At 44.7% G+C, this 17,560-nt stretch overlaps 1 protein-coding gene across 7 annotated transcripts in view; it reads right to left on the bottom strand.

Moving 5' to 3' along the window:
• Positions 1 to 17,560, bottom strand: part of SFI1 (SFI1 centrin binding protein) — a 59,116-nt gene that overhangs the window by 16,386 nt on the left and 25,170 nt on the right. For all 7 annotated transcript variants that reach the window (XM_043498040.1, XM_038373668.2, XM_038373659.2 and 4 more), the window contains 14 exons: positions 14,844 to 14,936; positions 14,166 to 14,263; positions 12,716 to 12,782; positions 11,948 to 12,078; positions 10,446 to 10,527; positions 10,033 to 10,211; positions 9,711 to 9,786; positions 7,248 to 7,343; positions 6,730 to 6,806; positions 4,834 to 4,936; positions 4,210 to 4,306; positions 1,534 to 1,694; positions 983 to 1,057; positions 259 to 333 (listed from right to left, as the gene is read on the bottom strand). In XM_043498040.1, the coding sequence (XP_043353975.1) occupies positions 259 to 333; positions 983 to 1,057; positions 1,534 to 1,694; positions 4,210 to 4,306; positions 4,834 to 4,936; positions 6,730 to 6,806; positions 7,248 to 7,343; positions 9,711 to 9,786; positions 10,033 to 10,211; positions 10,446 to 10,527; positions 11,948 to 12,078; positions 12,716 to 12,782; positions 14,166 to 14,263; positions 14,844 to 14,936 (1,410 nt within the window). The remainder of the gene's footprint in view (positions 1 to 258; positions 334 to 982; positions 1,058 to 1,533; positions 1,695 to 4,209; positions 4,307 to 4,833; positions 4,937 to 6,729; positions 6,807 to 7,247; positions 7,344 to 9,710; positions 9,787 to 10,032; positions 10,212 to 10,445; positions 10,528 to 11,947; positions 12,079 to 12,715; positions 12,783 to 14,165; positions 14,264 to 14,843; positions 14,937 to 17,560) is intronic.

Here is a 17,560-nt window from a genome sequence, read left to right as displayed (position 1 = left end):
ACAGTAACATCCAGAGATATATCATGGCTAGTTTCTGTTCTAAAGGGTTGGGGGATGGGGTGAGGAAATCAGCTGGAAATCAGCTGGCCAATAGTTTTTATCAGAGCCAGGGACCAGAGACCAAAGATATCCAGCACCTCAGAGAAGCACAGGGAGCTCTGAAGATGAAACAAAGAGGAGAAGGTGCTCCCTGGCCCATCTGCCCAGTAGAGCTGACCCCAGATGCAGACCCCAAAGTGCACCATATGCACACCTTACCTTCCCCTGCAGCGAAACTGACCAATGCCATAGTGCCCGCACTGTCTCCTGCCATTCCCATTGCTTCTGCGCCAGCTGTTGGAAAAACAAATCACACAGCGCCTGGTTCAGTGGTTAGGCATTTATGTGCTATATCCCAGAGATCCCAGCAGAAGATGAAGTGAAGTGATTTACAGAGGTGATGGAGATTGCAGTGGGAGAATGCATCAGCTCCCTGTGCCTTCTATTCCTTCGTAAGGATCACACATACTGCACATAAGCTCAAGGAAAGGCCCCTCCTATGGAGCAGCTGAAAGGCATTACCTTTCAATTTTGAAAGCAAAAGGATTAACTCTTTAGCCTGCAGGGCTGCCTCCCGTCACCCAAGGACATTTCCACTGGCCACAAGAAAGAGCTGCTGAATATCATTCATTGGGGATGGCTTTTTCTTTTAACACTGCCCACCCTTGCACACAGCAACCTGGCACAGACACCCAGTGCAAGTGGGTGATGGGGATTTCACTGAACTCCATCCCTTTTCTTTAGGCTGAGAGGGTTACCCTAAGGCCACAGGGATGGATGTACCTCATGCTAATGGAGCCACCAGCCCAGATGATATTTGGATACAAGCTTCCTTTCTCTCCTCATATCTCTGTATTTCAGTGCAGCTGATGGAGTCTGAAGGAGAAAGTTGGACAGGACCAGCAGGAGGCTCAGTGCCTGTCTCTGTGGGATAGTTCCTCACCTGTCTCTTCCAGCAAAAAAAGAAGGTAAAACAGAGTCTCTGAGCCATCAGCTGGTCTCCCCGTCTCTGCAGGAGCTGTCAGGGAATCAGCACAATAAGTCACACTGACAGACACACACCACTTATCTGGGCCAGCTGGCAGGAAGGCAGAACAGGGACCCACCCATAGTCACCTTTCATTAGCTTTAATGACAGCCAGACATCATCAGTATGACAGCACTCAACAGTCCATCCTTCAGCAAATATGCCTGAGCCCAGCAAAGATTTCCTTCACCATCAGCCCATATAGGGCAATCCCAGCCCTTCCCAATCTCCCCTCCCAAATGAGAATGCTCTCCACCCCCTTCTCTCGAGGACTTTATGCTGTGACAGGTGATTCACAGAGATGCCAACTCCTCCATGTTACACAAGGCTCTCACTGCTCTCCAGGTTAGACTGCGGAAATGAACTCTGTCTATGAAACTGCCCCTCTAGAGGGGCATCTGCTGGTGGAGAGGGCTTTCTCCTTCAGACTAGAACTTCCACCTCCCTTGTTCCTGGCTCTTTCTTACCATCTTCTCTATGCACTGCAGATGGTACTGCTTCCACTTTGTCAGGCACTCTCGCAACAGTTGCCTCTGGTGGTGCTGAGCTGCAGTGTCTAGCTGGACTCTCAGCACCAAGGACCTTGTGGTGAATTCCTTCCAGTGAAGAAACGTGGCCCGTAAATACACTGTTAAGAGAAGAACACGTGAACCAAGGAACCAGCAGGATGCCGATTTCTATCTCAGTCAGGAACACCCAAGAAATCAGCTCTTTAGTCTCCAGGTTTGTTTGACAATATTTTTCAGTGCCTATTATAGTATTTCACCTGGAAGGAAGGATGGTCTTGTGGTTAAGGCATAGGATAGGGAGTCAGGAGACCTGCAATATCTTTCCAGCTCTGCCAGCAACTTTAGTTGTGACCTTAGACAAGTAACTTGACCTTTCTGTGCCTCAATTTCCTCACCTGGAAAATGGGGATAATACCACCTCCCTCCTGTAAGGGGGGGGCAGGGGAAGAGGGACTGTGACAAATAAATCACAAACGTATGAAGTATTCTGAGAGTCTTGGATGGAAAGCATTATTAATTCTAGTTACTTTTAATTAGGGCTGAGAAGCAATTAAAAAAATTAATGGCGATTAATCACACTGTTAAACAACAGAATACCATTTATGTAAATATTTTTGGATGTTTTCATTTTCAAAAATATTTCAATTACAACCCAGAATATAAAGTGTACAGTGCTTACTTTATTATTATTATTTTTTATTACAAATATTTCTGCTATAAAAACCAAAAGAAATAGTGTTTTTCAATTCACCTCATACAAGTACTGTAATGCAACCTCTATCATGAAAGTTGAGCTTACAAATGTAGAATTATGTTTAAAAAAAACTGCATTCAAAAGTAAAACAACGTAAAACATTAGAGCCTACAAGTTCACTCAGTCCTACTTCTTGTTCAGCCAGTCACTCAGACAAACAAGTTTGTTTACATTGACAGGAGATACTGCTGGTCGCTTCTTGTTTACAACGTCACCTGAAAGTGAGAAGAGATGTTCTCATGGCACCGTTGTAGCCAGCATTGCAAGATATTTACGTGTCAGATGTGCTAAAGATTCATATGTCCCTTCATGCTTCAACCACCATTCCAGGAGACATGAGTCCATGCAGATAATGGGTTCTGCTCAATAACAATCCAAAGCAGTGCAGACCAATGCATGTTCACTTTCATCATCTGAGTCAAATGCTCCCAGCAGAAAGTTGGTTTTCTTTTTTGGTGGTTTGGGTTCTGTAGTATCTGCATCAAAGAGTTGATCTTTTAAGATTTCTGAAAGCATGCTCCACACCTTGTCCCTCTCAGAATTTGGAAAGCACTTCAGATTCTTAAACCTTGGGTCAAGTGCTGTAGCTATCTTTAGAAATATCACATTGGTACCTTCTTTGCGTTTTGATAAATCTTCAGTGAAAGTGTTCTTAAAACGAACAACATGTGCCAAGTCATCATCCAAAACTGCTATAATATGGAATACATGGCAGAATGTAGGTAAAACAGATCAGGAGACATCCTATCTCCCCCAAGGAGTTCAGTTAAAATTTATTTAACACATTTATTTTTTAAACAGCATCATCAGCATGGAAGCACGTCCTCTGGAATGGTAGCCAAAGCACGAAGGGGCATATGAATGTTTAGCAGATCTGGCACATAAATACCTTGCAATGCCAGCTATAAAAGTGCCATGTAAACACCTGTTCTCACTTTCAGATGACATTGTAAATAAGAAATGGGCAGCATTATCTCCTGTAAAGGTAAACAAACTTGTTTGTCTCAGTGATTGGTTGAATAAGAAGTAGGACTGAGAGGACTTGTAGGCACTAAAGTTTTACATTGTTTTGTTCTTGAGTGCAGTTATGTAATAAAAAAATTCTACAATTTTAAGTTGCACTTTCACGATACAGAGATTGCATTATGGTACTTGTATGAGGTGAATTGAAAAATATTTCTTTTATCATTTTTACAGTGCAAATATTTGTAATAAAATAAAGTGAACACTGTACACTTTGTATTCTGTGTTGTAATTTAAATCAATAAAATTTTTTTAATCGTGATTAATTTTTTTGAGTTAATCGCATGAGTTAACTGCAATTAATCAACAGCCCTACTTTTAATCAAGATTTGCCTGAACCTCTTGGTATTTGTATGGCCCTCATCACTGTATTATTTGAGCTTCTCACAATCATTAATGGATTTTATCTTGACAATACTCCTGCGGGGAGGAAGAGTTATAACTATTCTACAGATGAGAAACTGATGCTCAGGGTTGATTTAGTGACTGGCCCAAGATCATACAAGAAGCCTGTGGCAAACTGCTTGAATCCTGGGCCAATGCCCTATCCAGTAGGCCATCCCTCCTACCCTAGGAAGGATTTCTTAATTTGTACACAGCTAGTCAATCCATAAACACCCATTATATTGCAGGAAACCATGTAGAACAATGCCACTAACACACAGTCCTCATGGCAGAGCCAGTTCATCTCATCTATGCAGAGCAAATACATGGTTGCTTTATAAAGATGTGTGTTTCTCGGATTCACACACCAATGAATTAGTGTCAGAATTCATGCAAACAAAGCCACACGCTGCTCTAACACAGTGACCAGGTCTTTTGGAGAGTGCTTTACATTCCTTGTCCCTGAGGCTCACCCATATCCAAACACCTCCTGGCCTGCCTCAGAGCTGCTGCCTCCTGCTGACGGCAGTACACCCGCAGACAGGTAGTGTCCCTCCACTGGAGTAGCACCTAGAGAGTTAGAGCAGGGAGACAGGATACAAACTAATACCACAGTACTCCTTGGAGGTTAGAATTGAAGTCATGTGCCCCACATCACCAGTACCACAAACACACCCTGTCACCCCATCACACAAGCCAACTGCAGCAGGTGTGGGAAAACCCTCCACTAATGGAAATTCTGTGCCCCCAGAGCAGGGTTTCTAAGAGCAGCCATTTGACCCGTATCCCCTTTGCATTTCTTGAAGGGGTTTTCCTCCAAACAGCCAAAGCTGCCATGCTATTCCCTTCCAGGAAATGGGATAATGAAAAGCTGTGGACTCTCTCACAGCCAGTGCCTGCAGAGACTCCTGCTGATAGGCTGGGACTCAGAGCAGCGAGTTCCCCGGCTTCTCCATCCTTCTTTGTAGTGGCTCCTATGGGAAGCTGTAAGCTTCCCCCAACTAAGTACTACTGTACTATTCCCTGAAGTGACTCCTGCCTGGACTAGTTCTACTTCCTGGCTAAAATGGCCTCCAAGTCCCCTACGCAGATCTCACCTTTGAGAGAGTTGATCTCCTGTAGTGCAGTTCTGCCTGGATAGCTTTCTTAGCTTCACCCACAAGGGCAACAGTATTTTCTCTCCAGATACTCAGCACCTGTCTAAGGAAAAAAGTGGGAAACAAAAACCTAGAGATCTAGAGTGATTTCACCACATACTTTTCCCCACCTCTTGGAAGCTGGCTCGACCTTTAGCACCTTTCCATTCATGGAGAGGAACCCAAAAAATTGCTGTATCCACAAACCGACCTCTGTTTCTAGTGTCTTAAACATAGCCAAGCACCTGACATCATGCCCGCAAGTGCAGCCAGGCACTGACAAAACAGCAGCAAAACACATTTCCCAGTTGATACAAAAAACTAAAGTGACTGTAATTAATGCAGGGTCACCAATGCCCTTCCTGGTCCTGCCACCTGTAAAAAACAAGACAAACTATATCTGCCCCAAGCACACCGTCACTTTAAGATCATAGCAGAGCCCATCCACTGCAAGGACAGGATGTAGTTTACAAGCCAATATGTTTATTGGGGTCTGATCCTACGTTTGTTCTGAGTTGTGGCTCCAGCAGGCACCACAAGAACAGTTTTGCCATAAGGAGAAGGCTTTGAAACTGGACAAAAGATGCTTTAAGAGACTGGTGCATAATGGGCAAAGTCATCCAGGGATTTCTTGATGCCAACTGGCACAAAGAGGGATCTGCTGGGATATATGCACAATAGCTCACCAAATGGTGGCATGTGAAGTCTCTACTGAGAGCCAATAGCGCTCTGGTCATCATTGCATAACATATGTAAGGATAATATTTAAGGAGTTATGTATCTCTACTGAAAATTATGTGCTTAAGATCTTGAGTTAAGGCAGGTCACCAGGAGTGACATAAACTCGGAGAGGTTCCTTTTAGGCAGGAGGCAGCAGACACCTATCTCCCTGTCTGGTCATTTGTATACTGTATGCCTCACACTCTATGCCTATTTGCCTACTGAGCCACAGGCAAAAGAAGAGATTGTGAAATCTACAAGAAAGGAAATGTACAAGATGAAACAAACAGTGGGGGAGAAAGTGGTCCTGTTCATGAATAAAGGATGGGACTGGTATGTATTTGGGGGTGGGGGAAATACACTAGGTCCTTCCCTAGGAGGCAACTGACAGTGTGTGTCATGAAAGGAAGGTCACAGCCAACCTGGCTGTGAAGCACTGCAAGGATGAGTGTTACTCTACAAGACATTAGAGCATCTAGTTAATTAACTCTAACATCTAGACTATGTTATGATTTTAGTTCGTACATAACCACTTGTTTCCAATACTTCTACTTACTGTTATTTCAGTCTCTACGCTTTGTTAAATAAACTTACACTTGTTTTTACTATAAACATATCTAAGTGCTAGTGTGTTCAGAGGAGCGGTGATCTGAGGTGGAACTGATAAACTGAGGTTTGCTGTTTCGTTGGAAGCAGCAAATCTGTGAATACTGTGAGTGTACAGTGCACCAGGGGCTGGACACACCAGGGAGACAATTGGAGGGCTCAAGGGTTGGAGTGCGCCCATTGCTAGCCTATAGAGACAGAGGGGCTGGTGGAGCCTAGAAGGGAGTGCTCATGTTGCCCATGGAGCCGGGGAGCTGACCCTTGAGAGGCACAGGCAAGGTTTCCGCATGCTAAAAGCAGGTGGTAGTGAGGTGGCTCACAATCCTGCATATCCACAAGGTGGTCACGGCCAGCATCCAGTCCAATGAGAATGTTACCATTCCTTTTAATTCGGCTGAGATGCAGAAAAACAGTGAAGCAGAGGAGAGTTAGTTCTCAGTGTCAAGGCTCAGGGATTAGTGAATGTGCCAGTCAAGGAGGCCTGGGGCAAGCTCCTTCTTTCTAGAGTTGCACGGGGAGGGACAGGCTTACCGCAACAGTGCCCTATTATGCTCCTCCTCCTTTTCATCGACTTGGCGTAGAATGTACTGTATGTTTTGCTGATAACTCTGCAAGGAAAGCAGAGCTGAAGTGAGACTTCACCCAGCTGTTAGGAACACTATGGTGAGGAGTTCTCTGGGGAACTCTCAGCAGCAGCTGTCCAGGAGCAGACGCAGAAGCTGCAGCCACCAGAGTTTAGCACTCCTCTTGTTACTCTCAATAGCAATTATACATTAGCAACTTGGGTTTTGCCATCCTGAGTAACTGGCAGCTATCTACATATATACAACCACGCCAGTCAGGAAAGATCTCAGACCGGTGTACTCCAGAAACACAGGGTTCCACCAATGGAGCTCAAGGGAGACACTCCAGTAGCAGAAGCAGCATTAGGCCTTATACTCTGCGTGGGCCCTAAAGTCAAACACATATGCAGATCTGGCATTCCCTCCTCAGGGTGGAGGGTGCAGACACAGCAAGCTTGAGCAATGAAACAAACATAATCCTCCTACCTTCCAGGCAGCCAAGACCCTGGCTAGCAGTGAGTGCTGATAATACATGTCTGCTCGCACCAATGTCTTCCACTTCTTAGACCGATGTCCCACATACTACAAGCAAAAAAGAAAATCAGACTGTGTGGGAAGAGAAAGAGAAAAAGAGTTACCCGCCTACGATCCCCAACCTCAAAGGAAGCATCACTCCCATAGAGCAGCATAACAGGGTCTTACCTGAACTGGCACCAGACCCTGCTGCCTCAGTTTCCCCCTTCAGGTTCTCAAACTGTCCCCTAGGCTCTTGTGCAAGTTAAATAACGCCCCTTTTTGGAGGCTCATCTATTAAAACAGTTCCAATGTCACCTTAAACCAGAACCACACTGTCCTCCACTCCACAGTTTCTTCAGCCCTTTGCTGGGCTCAACTGCTCATTCCAAAACCCAGGTTCTGCTGTATGGGATTTCCTCAAGTGTCTTCTTCTCAAGACTGTTGTTCCCCTTACAGCATCTGCTCCCACCTGTCACTGCAGGTCACTTCAGTCAGGCCTTTCCCTATGGCTAGTATGGAGATTCCTTCCCCTGCTCCTCTTTGATCCTGGTCCCCTCTAGATCCACTGAGGGCGCTTCCCTGATGGTCTGTCTCCTAGTTACCCTTGTATTGGGGCTTCAGGTCCCAGTTCACTCTCGGATTATCCTGAGCAGGACAGCTCTGCCAGGCCTATTCCAGACTCTGCTTGTCTCTGGAGAAACTTTCTCATGGCCTTTCCTAGCCCCCACCTTCTCTCTGACAGAGAAGGCTCTCTCTCATAGGAAGCTACAAACTACTGTCACGTGATGCCTGGTCTCATCACCCAACCACCAAACCAAGCGTAAATCTAATACTGTGATCTGATGACAAGGCATATGTAGGCAGAGCCCTAATAAATTAAAGGTCCAGCCCTCCCCCCATGACACATGAGATACACCTCGCTAGCATTAACAATGGAGCTGCAGAGTACTCAGATGCCAGGATTTATTTCATAATACAAGGGTAATTTAGGGAAAAGGGACCCTGCAATCAGATTGTTCAAAAGAAGGGAAGTGCAGTGTTGACTTTGTTCCCCTCACATGAAGAACACACAGATCTCTGACTTCCTTATGGCTTACTTTGGTGCCAGAGACTAGCTCTAATAGGAAATGCAGTTAACAAGACAACAGAAACCCCACTCCTGCCTATGACTCTCAGTAACACAGGTCTGACAGCCCTGCTTCTCCAACCACTTGATCAGCAAATCCTTATATTCTGGGAAAAGGCTATCATCCCTGAGGCTAATATGCCAAACAGCATAAATTCTCATTGTCTCAGTCAGCTGCTCCATATCAAGTGGCAGGACAATATTCAGTGCCAAACCCAGCAACCACCTTCATCAGCACTGGTTTGGTTTTGGTGGCTTTCTTGCTTTGCACATATTATAAGAATGAAAAAGCAACAAATTTTGTAGTGCGTGTATCAAGGAATGCTGCTACAAGGCTGGCAATCCTGTGGCACCAAAAGCTTTGGTCGCATTACATGATTGCCAGTGATGGACATAAATTTAATACGCAATCAAACCACCTTAAGCACCTTATCAGAGATTGATCCAGGTGGCACTCAATTTGGAAGTAGGCCATGAACCTTTGGGATTTGCCATGAGGATGATGATCTGACCCTTTCCTACTCAATGTACCTAGAGCATGCTAGTTGGGCTGCTACTTCCAGCCAGCAGTGTGTATTGTCCTAGAATGGTTGTAGCAGTGAGAGAGCACTAGGCTCCTGTAAAGGGTGCACCAGGGTCCCCTTGGAGTAACAATCTTGATTGGAGTTAGGCTGTTTGTAACAGCAGCGGACATGCTTTTTGCTAATATCCCATTCACAAGAGATGAGAAGAACTGTTACAATCAGAAGGTTGCCAGAAGGTTCTGTGAACTGAGGATAATGTTTCATGCAGGTACCAATTATCATAAAGCTAGAGATTGGTATAATATTTAACTGTCTTCTTTCTAAAAAGGGTTATTTAATAAAAACCTTCCTGAGAACAGTGTGTGGTATTTCCCAGGAGTTCCCCTCAGGCACTGGAGCACTTAAATGATGCTCTGGGAAGCACAGAGTGTGTAATGGTTGGGGAAGTCTTCACACACGCATTCATGTAATAGTCCCAAAACCACTGTCTGGGTAACACCACTGAGCGACAATCCTGCCCTCCCTGCCTCTGTGAGCAGGGGAGCAATGCAGGACAAACAAAGAACTCCCTCTCACCTTCCCACACTACTCCTACTCCTCCCTTATTGCAGTGTTTTACCCCTCCTTGGAGAGAGCAGCCTTTGGTTAGAGTAGCCCAAGATTAACTAGTATTATGACCACACAATGCCTTTAATATGGTGTCTGTTAAGCAGCTAAATGATGAGCACAGGTAATCTATAAATAGAGGAGGATTGAGAACTCTCTACCTGCTTGGATTCTCACCTTTCTCCACTTGCTCCAAGACCACTGCAGGTACTTTGAATAGTGAAACCCAATAGCTTTCATCTCCTTGATCCTCCTAAAGGAAAAACAGACCAGACCTTACTGACCCAGACCTATTGTGCTTCTCTAGCACCAAGCCTGAATCCACATTTGCTATTGTGCTGGGAAAGTGCATTTATTAAATATGTAAACATTTAGGATGTGCTAACAGCTTCTAAAACACGTGAGGGGTCAGTGTTGGTGTGAATCAGAAACTACTTTGTGAAAGGGGCCAATTTTGAGACTGAAACAGGATCAGTCTCCGTTTTAAGCTGCCTCTTACTCTGATCTGATATCCTGAAGGTTCTTCTTCCAGAGATGGAAAGTCTTCCACAGCAGCAGGTAGCAGTAATGATCACGGGCAAGAGCCATGCTCTCTCGCTCCTCTAAACACACCCCTGTTCTCTTGCGCCAGGAGCACCAGAAACGAACCAACACCTGCTGCTTAGAGTGAAGAATGGCCTGCAACAGACAGGAGAAAATTGGGGAATTCATGATGCAAGCTGTAATGAGCAGCAGGGCTAGCTTCCTCAGAGGTGGTGATGGGCACAGGCAATTATCTCATGTGGTCCCCAACCACGCAAGTGGAATAGGAATTGGTGCAAGCATCTTGTGCTGCTCATGTTCACAGGAGGTGATCAGGAAACTGTTCCATCTATCCCCTTGATGAAGTCCAAGGGAAAGTCCTGCATTTACCATTCTCTCTCTCGTCCGGTTCTCTCGCTGCTGACATGCACTCAGCCACCACATGTCAAATACCTGTCTCATCAACAATTCCCTGCAAGCAAGAATGAAGAATGTCAGTGGAACCAATTAATCCTGTCTGACATCTAAGGGACCGGCCTTATGGGCTCTGATGACCATGCCAGTCTGTCCAAATTGAAACCATTTGTTACGCAGTTGCTTTAATTTTATAGCTGTGCTTTGTCATGTGCTTTCTAATCAGGAAACTGAGGCGATGCTTAAGTTTAGTTGCATCACGCCCCTGCCAGCTCAGAGTCAGGACTGAATTCATACAAACAATAAGAGCCCACAAAATTTCTTTTAAAATCTCTAAAGAGTAATATTTGTTCTCAGTTTTTCCCCCTATCATTACAGAAGTGAAAAAAAGATAACAATGTACTGAATAAATAGAGCATTTTATATCCTCAACCCACTGTACAAACCATTAACCAGCTACCAGTACACCCCAGTGAAGTAGGCTAGTAATTTCATTATCCCTACTTTACAGGTGGGGAAACTGAGGGACAAGTTAGTGGCCTAATTTTCAGAGGTGATAAGCACCCACGGCTTCTGTTTATTTCAGTGGGAGAGGGGGGAGCTGAGCTGAGCTCTTCTGGAGAAGGAAAGCTATTAGTGACATGCCAAGGCGACAATGCAAGGACTTGTATATACAGAAACTGGAACCAGAATAACTACATTGGTTGGAATTTAGTTATTTTAGTGCAAATCTGCAGCTGGATACTTATTTCACTGTGACCAACACCGATTTTTACTCACTTAAGTTACAAATTTGGGGCTTGTCTATACACAAAAGTTGCTCCAGTTTAACTAAAGCTGTGATGTTGTGATTTAGTTAAAATGAGTACAAATTTGCATGGACGCTGCACTAGTTTAAACTTGGCTTATAGCAGTTTAGATTGCCCATGGTAAATATTGTCCCTAGTAAATAACAGGAGCAAACTGAAATGATGTAAACTAGCTTTACACCAATGCAGAGTGCCCATGCCCAAAGTTACATCAAAGTTAACAAAGGTGTGAATTGCAAACAATATGATTCCAGTTGTACTGGTTCCAGTTTATGTGCAGACAAGCTCCAAGTCAGTGTCAGAGCCAAAATGAGACATCATGGGTTCCTGCCTCTGTCTCATCTCAATTCACTAGACCACATTGCCTTTCAAACAGGCAGATTCTTTCTGTTATCCAAAGGAACATTACTCTTTCTTCAAGGGCCTCTGTGCATTCCCACCTGTGGGATGCTATAACCCTTGGTGTCAAGATGCAAGGAAACAAGATGTGGGAAGGTGCAGAGGCAACTATTGAATAACGACAGGTTCCAGGAAGTCACCTTTTCTTTTCATTAGGTGACCTAAGTGGATTGTACAACACATTTTAGTCTTAGTTACACAGGCACTGGTTGCTGCAGCCCAATGCACATACTCTTTTTAAAGTCAGTCCATAAGAACAATCCACCGTACCTCTGAAAGCATGATGCCGTTTCCTTCATCTCCCTCCACCAGCGTTGATGGTTCTTAAACCTCTTCCAGGCCTGGAAGGTGACAGGCAAGATCACTCTTCCATAGTGACTGTCAGCTTTGGCATATTGAATCTAAAAAGCAAATGACAGGCTTGGTTTCATTTCAGAACAGTGCTCCCTTCCCAAGGGACTACCACAACAAGGCCATCTGAACTAACCTATCCTACTTAACACACAAGTGTTAGCTTCTGGGGTTTGTTTCTAGTCTTTAGGCAGGGGATTGGACTAGATGATCTCCTGAGGTCCCTTCCAACCCTGATAGTCTATGATTCATAAAACTTTACTCCACTCTTCTCACAGGGAAGGAGGTGGAAAAGCAATTCCACCCAACTAGCTCAACAGTTCCAGCTCATTCTGGAGGCTGCACTTGGAACAAAGTTATATTTCAAAACAAGGCTTACAGTGTGGGCACTACTGGAAACTAAACAATTATAGTAATAATGATCATAAATCAACTAATCAGGGCTTCCTGTCCTTCCTAGAAACTCCAGCAACCAACATTAGCTTTGGTTCCCAGAGAAGTGCTCTGACTGGCTGATGTACAATTCTTTCAACAAGCTATTGACACAAAGGACATGATTTTATCCTATGAATCTGCTGCACCACAGAAATGACTGGTACATTCACCCATCCTTCATCCTCCAGCTTTTAGAATCATTTGGGTTGAATCTCATGTAAGAGCTACTTGAACATGACAAATACTCCATACCTGCCTGTGTCTTCTCCACTTGGCATTCCTTAACCACAACCTGACAGACTTGTGCAGAAGCGCTACCCTGAAATAAAAAAATAAAACCCAACTACTCAGCAAACAGCCTCCCTCTATTTCAAAGAGCAGCTTGGGACCTGGACAGCTACATATAATTTAGTGTCCTGAACAGTCAGTCTCTATCAGGAAATAATTGTGTTACCTTAAAGTGCTTTAAGTATGCCATACAGATTCCTCCCACCCCACCAAAAGAAAGACAACAAGTTACATATTTATCTAAAAACAAAATCTAGACAGGTACAATTGCAAGAGTTTCTTCTACTGCTTCATAATTATACACTCAACCCTGAAATTAGTATCTTCACTGGGATTAAAGAGGAATTTAGCCTCTATGGTAGTTAACAACAACTGCCCAAAAAAATGACCTCTCCCACTCTAGGCTTCCATGGTGGTAGCACTCATGTAGACAGGGAAGTTGTTTTACCACCCTGTTTTCTAACCCTGCTCAGTGCAGGTCTATGCAACCTCGTGGCAAAACTGCCCGTGCCCTGTCTACACTAGTACTCCCACCACTGGTGGTAGATTTTTTTTTAAATAAGCAAACCTAGACAAGGCTCATGGCTTACCAATATCAATTTCCCTCCCATGTTTCTCACATGAGGTATGGTCCAGAGCTAGACCACTCTTCAGAATGCGCAAGGATGATCTCTCGCAACGAAGCATTACCAGATTTAAAACCAGAACCAAGAGCTAGTAACTAGAATTATTTAAGCTCAGCACCAATGTGGACACAAGAACAAATGGGTATAAACTGGCCACCAGGAAGTTTAGACTTGAAATCAGACGAAGGTTTCTAACCATCAGAGGAGTGAAGTTTTGGAATAGCCTTCCAAGGGAAGCAGTGGGGACAAAAGATCTATCTGGTTTTAAGATTCTACTTGATAAGTTTATGGAGGAGATGGTATAATGGGATTTTGGTAAGTAATTGATCTTTAAATATTCAGGGTAAATAGGACTAATCCCCTGAGATGGGATATTAGATGGATGGGATCTCAGTTACCCAGGAAAGAATTTTCTATAGTATCTGGCTGGTGAATCTTGCCCATATGCTCAGGGTTTAGCTGATTGCCATATTTGGGGTTGGGAAGGAATTTTCCTCCAGGGCAGATTGGAGAGGCCCTGGAGGTTTTTCGCCTTCCTCTGTAGCATGGGGCATGGGTGACTTGAGGGAGGCTTCTCTGCTCCTTGAAGTCTTTAAACCATGATTTAAGGACTTCAATAGCTCAGACATAGGTGAGGTTTTTTGTAGGAGTGGGTGGGTGAGATTCTGTGGCCTGCGCTGTGCAGGAGGTCGGACTAGATGATCAGAATGATCCCTTCTGACCTTAGTATCTATGAATCTAAGTTCCAGCCCCTTAGTTGCATCTGAAAATACATGTCCCTGAAGTACCTGTAGTGGTTGCGAGCTGCTAGTGTCAGGGACCGCTGATGCTCTTCCTCCTCCTGTTCTAACCGACACTTCCAGCGATTCCAGAAGCTCTGCAGCAACTGGAGCAAAACAGCAGAAATAGAAAAACTCAGGTAACAAGAGCGGGGAATCCAAAAGAATGATGATGCAGATGTTATGCTAATACAGCATTCTGGAGGGAGAGTTCCTTAAAGTACACTGTACTGCTATACAAAACAAAGCAGTCTAAAAACCACATGAGCCTGATACAATTCTGTTTTCTTCCAGCTCTGAATGTCTTTAATATAGACCTGGGAATCCTCAAACAATTGAAAATAGAAATGCTGCTACATCCAGGTGCTGCTATAATGCGTGCTCTGCTAAGCTTATTTGAACCACTTCACTCTCCTTGTCACAGGGTTACAGCCAATTGTTCCCTGCATACAGAGAGAGACTATAAATCTTCTCGGCTACAAAGAGGTTCGCAATGGGGCTGTATGACAACACATAACTAGGCCAACATGTCTGTGACTGACCCTAGACTTACACAGGAGATATTTTCTGAAACTGCTGGTAGCAAGGGAACAATGCAACTGACTAGAGAAAACTTCATAGGAACAGGTGTGAGAAGGGTCAGGGAAAGGTCTCACATAAACACAGCATAACACAAATTAAACCCACCATTACTTGATGCTGCCGATGAGCCAAATTTCTTCTCATTTGCTGGAGACGAGCATTTATAATGTTCTTCCGCAAGGCATTAAACCCAAAGCGCTGAGAAAACAATCAGCAGAATTTTACTTACTATTCACTGTGTAGCCTGAATAACCAAGCAGCCAGGAGCCAATTTTCCTTGGGACCAACTGCTCCAACAGAATCCAGCTTTGTTGCTACTTGTAATGGTCAGTCTTACTGCCTTGTCATGGATACAGAGCCGAGCCTCAGTTTCCCTCCCCCTGGTTGGAGAGTTTAGCTCTCCAGCTAACTTAAAAACCTCCCCCTTCCTAGGGTTTCTTTTGAGTCATCCAGCTCTCTCCCTTGCTCTGTCAGCAATCACTGCCCAGGCCCCTTCCCACACCCTCTTTCAATGGAGAGATCAACAGGCCCTGACCTTTACCTGTCTCACTCTCTGACTGGAGACCCACAACTTGCTCCTACCCTGAAGCAGGGGAGGCTCACAACCTGTCCTTTCCCAAGACCTCTCTGTCCTGGGAAAGGGGATCTTAAATACTGCTCTCCCCTCTTCCAGCTCTTTACTGACCTCTAACTCTTATTGTCTCTCTGAACTACAAATCCCAGAATGCCTCAATTCTGGGCTGAACTGTGAAGAATTATGTGCCGAGACTGTACCCTGACTTAAAGGGCCAGCACTTCCTGTTACACTACTACTGCTATTTCCAAAATATAATCTCATTGGCCTTAGGGTCATTGTTTTGATGATCAACGCTTCCTCACACTATAGAAGAATAATATCTGCTCCAACAAGCCAGAGGCCCTGTGAATGCCAGAGATAAGGAATTTATTTATGTTGGGAAGTGGGTGTGCTTTTAAGGATAAAGAAAAAAAAGACTAATTCCTATCCCTCCCCAAGTGAAAGAGACATTTATAGGCTCTCATACAGGTGGTTGGCACATGATGGCATTATCACAGAGGGAAGGTTTTCAATCTTCAAGAGGGGAGTACAGGAAGTAGACATTGACTCCTGTAGCACAGCAGTGTAAAAAGGAACAAAGCCATTTATCCTCATGGCACTGAGGCAGTAATCCTCCTGCATAAGTAGCAAAGGTGAGAAAAATCACTAGAATAAAAAGGGGAAGATGCTATTTCAGAGTGAAGGAGCCAGGGAGCGCAAGAGGGACCAATTTGCTTCTTGATTGGAACAATAACTTGATTTGCTCTTGACTGAAAATATATCTCAGATGAGATTTCCCATCAAGGTATGAGTGTCAGTCCTCTATCTTTTTAAAGTTAAGCGCCACTGAGAGTTACCAAAAGAAACTACAGCATTTGCTCAAGAAACTCCCTGAAAAAGCACAAGAACAAATCCGCACAGACACACCCCTGGAGCCCCGACCTGGAGTATTCTATCTGCTACCCAAGATCCATAACCCTGGAAATCCTGGACGCCCCATCATCTCAGGCATTGGCACCCTGACAGCAGGATTGTCTGGCTATGTAGACTCCCTCCTCAGGCCCTTCGTTACCAGCACTCCCAGCTATCTTCGAGACACCACCGATTTCCTGAGGAAACTACAGTCCATTGGTGATCTTCCTAAAAAACACCATCCTAGCCACTATGGATGTAGAAGCCCTCTACACCAACATTCCACACAAAGATGGACTACAAGCCGTCAGGAACAGTATCCCCGATACTGTCACGGCTAACCTGGTGGCTGAACTTTGTGACTTTGTCCTGACCCATAACTATTTCACATTTGGTGACAATGTATACCTTCAAATCAGCGGCACTGCGATGGGTACCCGCATGGCCCCACAGTATGCCAACATTTTTATGGCTGACTTAGAACAACGCTTCCTCAGCTCTCGTCCCCTAATGCCCCTACTCTACTTGCGCTACATTGATGACATCTTCATCATCTGGACCCATGGAAAAGAAGCTCTTGAGGAATTCCACCATGATTTCAACAATTTCCATCCCACCATCAACCTCAGCCTGGACCAGTCCACACAAGAGATCCACTTCCTGGACACTACGGTGCTAATAAGCGATGGTCACATAAACACCACCCTATATCGGAAACCTACTGACCGCTATTCCTACCTACATGCCTCTAGCTTTCATCCAGATCATACCACTCGATCCATTGTCTACAGCCAAGCGCTACGATATAACCGCATTTGCTCCAACCCCTCAGACAGAGACAAACACCTACAAGATCTCTATCATGCATTCCTACAACTACAATACCCACCTGCTGAAGTGAAGAAACAGATTGACAGAGCCAGAAGAGTACCCAGAAGTCACCTACTACAGGACAGGCCCAACAAAGAAAACAACAGAACGCCACTAGCCATCACCTTCAGCCCCCAACTAAAACCTCTCCAACGCATCATCAAGGATCTACAACCTATCCTGAAGGACGACCCATCGCTCTCACAGATCTTGGGAGACAGACCAGTCCTTGCTTACAGACAGCCCCCCAATCTGAAGCAAATAGTCACCAGCAACCACACACCACACAACAGAACCACTAACCCAGGAACCTATCCTTGCAACAAAGCCCGTTGCCAACTCTGTCCACATATCTATTCAGGGGATACCATCATAGGGCCTAATCACATCAGCCACACTATCAGAGGCTCGTTCACCTGCGCATCTACCAATGTGATATATGCCATCATGTGCCAGCAATGCCCCTCTGCCATGTACATTGGCC

This window comes from Dermochelys coriacea, chromosome 15 (genome assembly GCF_009764565.3).
Source record: "Dermochelys coriacea isolate rDerCor1 chromosome 15, rDerCor1.pri.v4, whole genome shotgun sequence".
Lineage (NCBI taxonomy): Eukaryota > Metazoa > Chordata > Testudines > Dermochelyidae > Dermochelys > Dermochelys coriacea.
The sequence above is the reverse complement of the archived record's forward strand: the minus strand, read 5'-3'. Positions and strand labels throughout refer to the sequence as shown.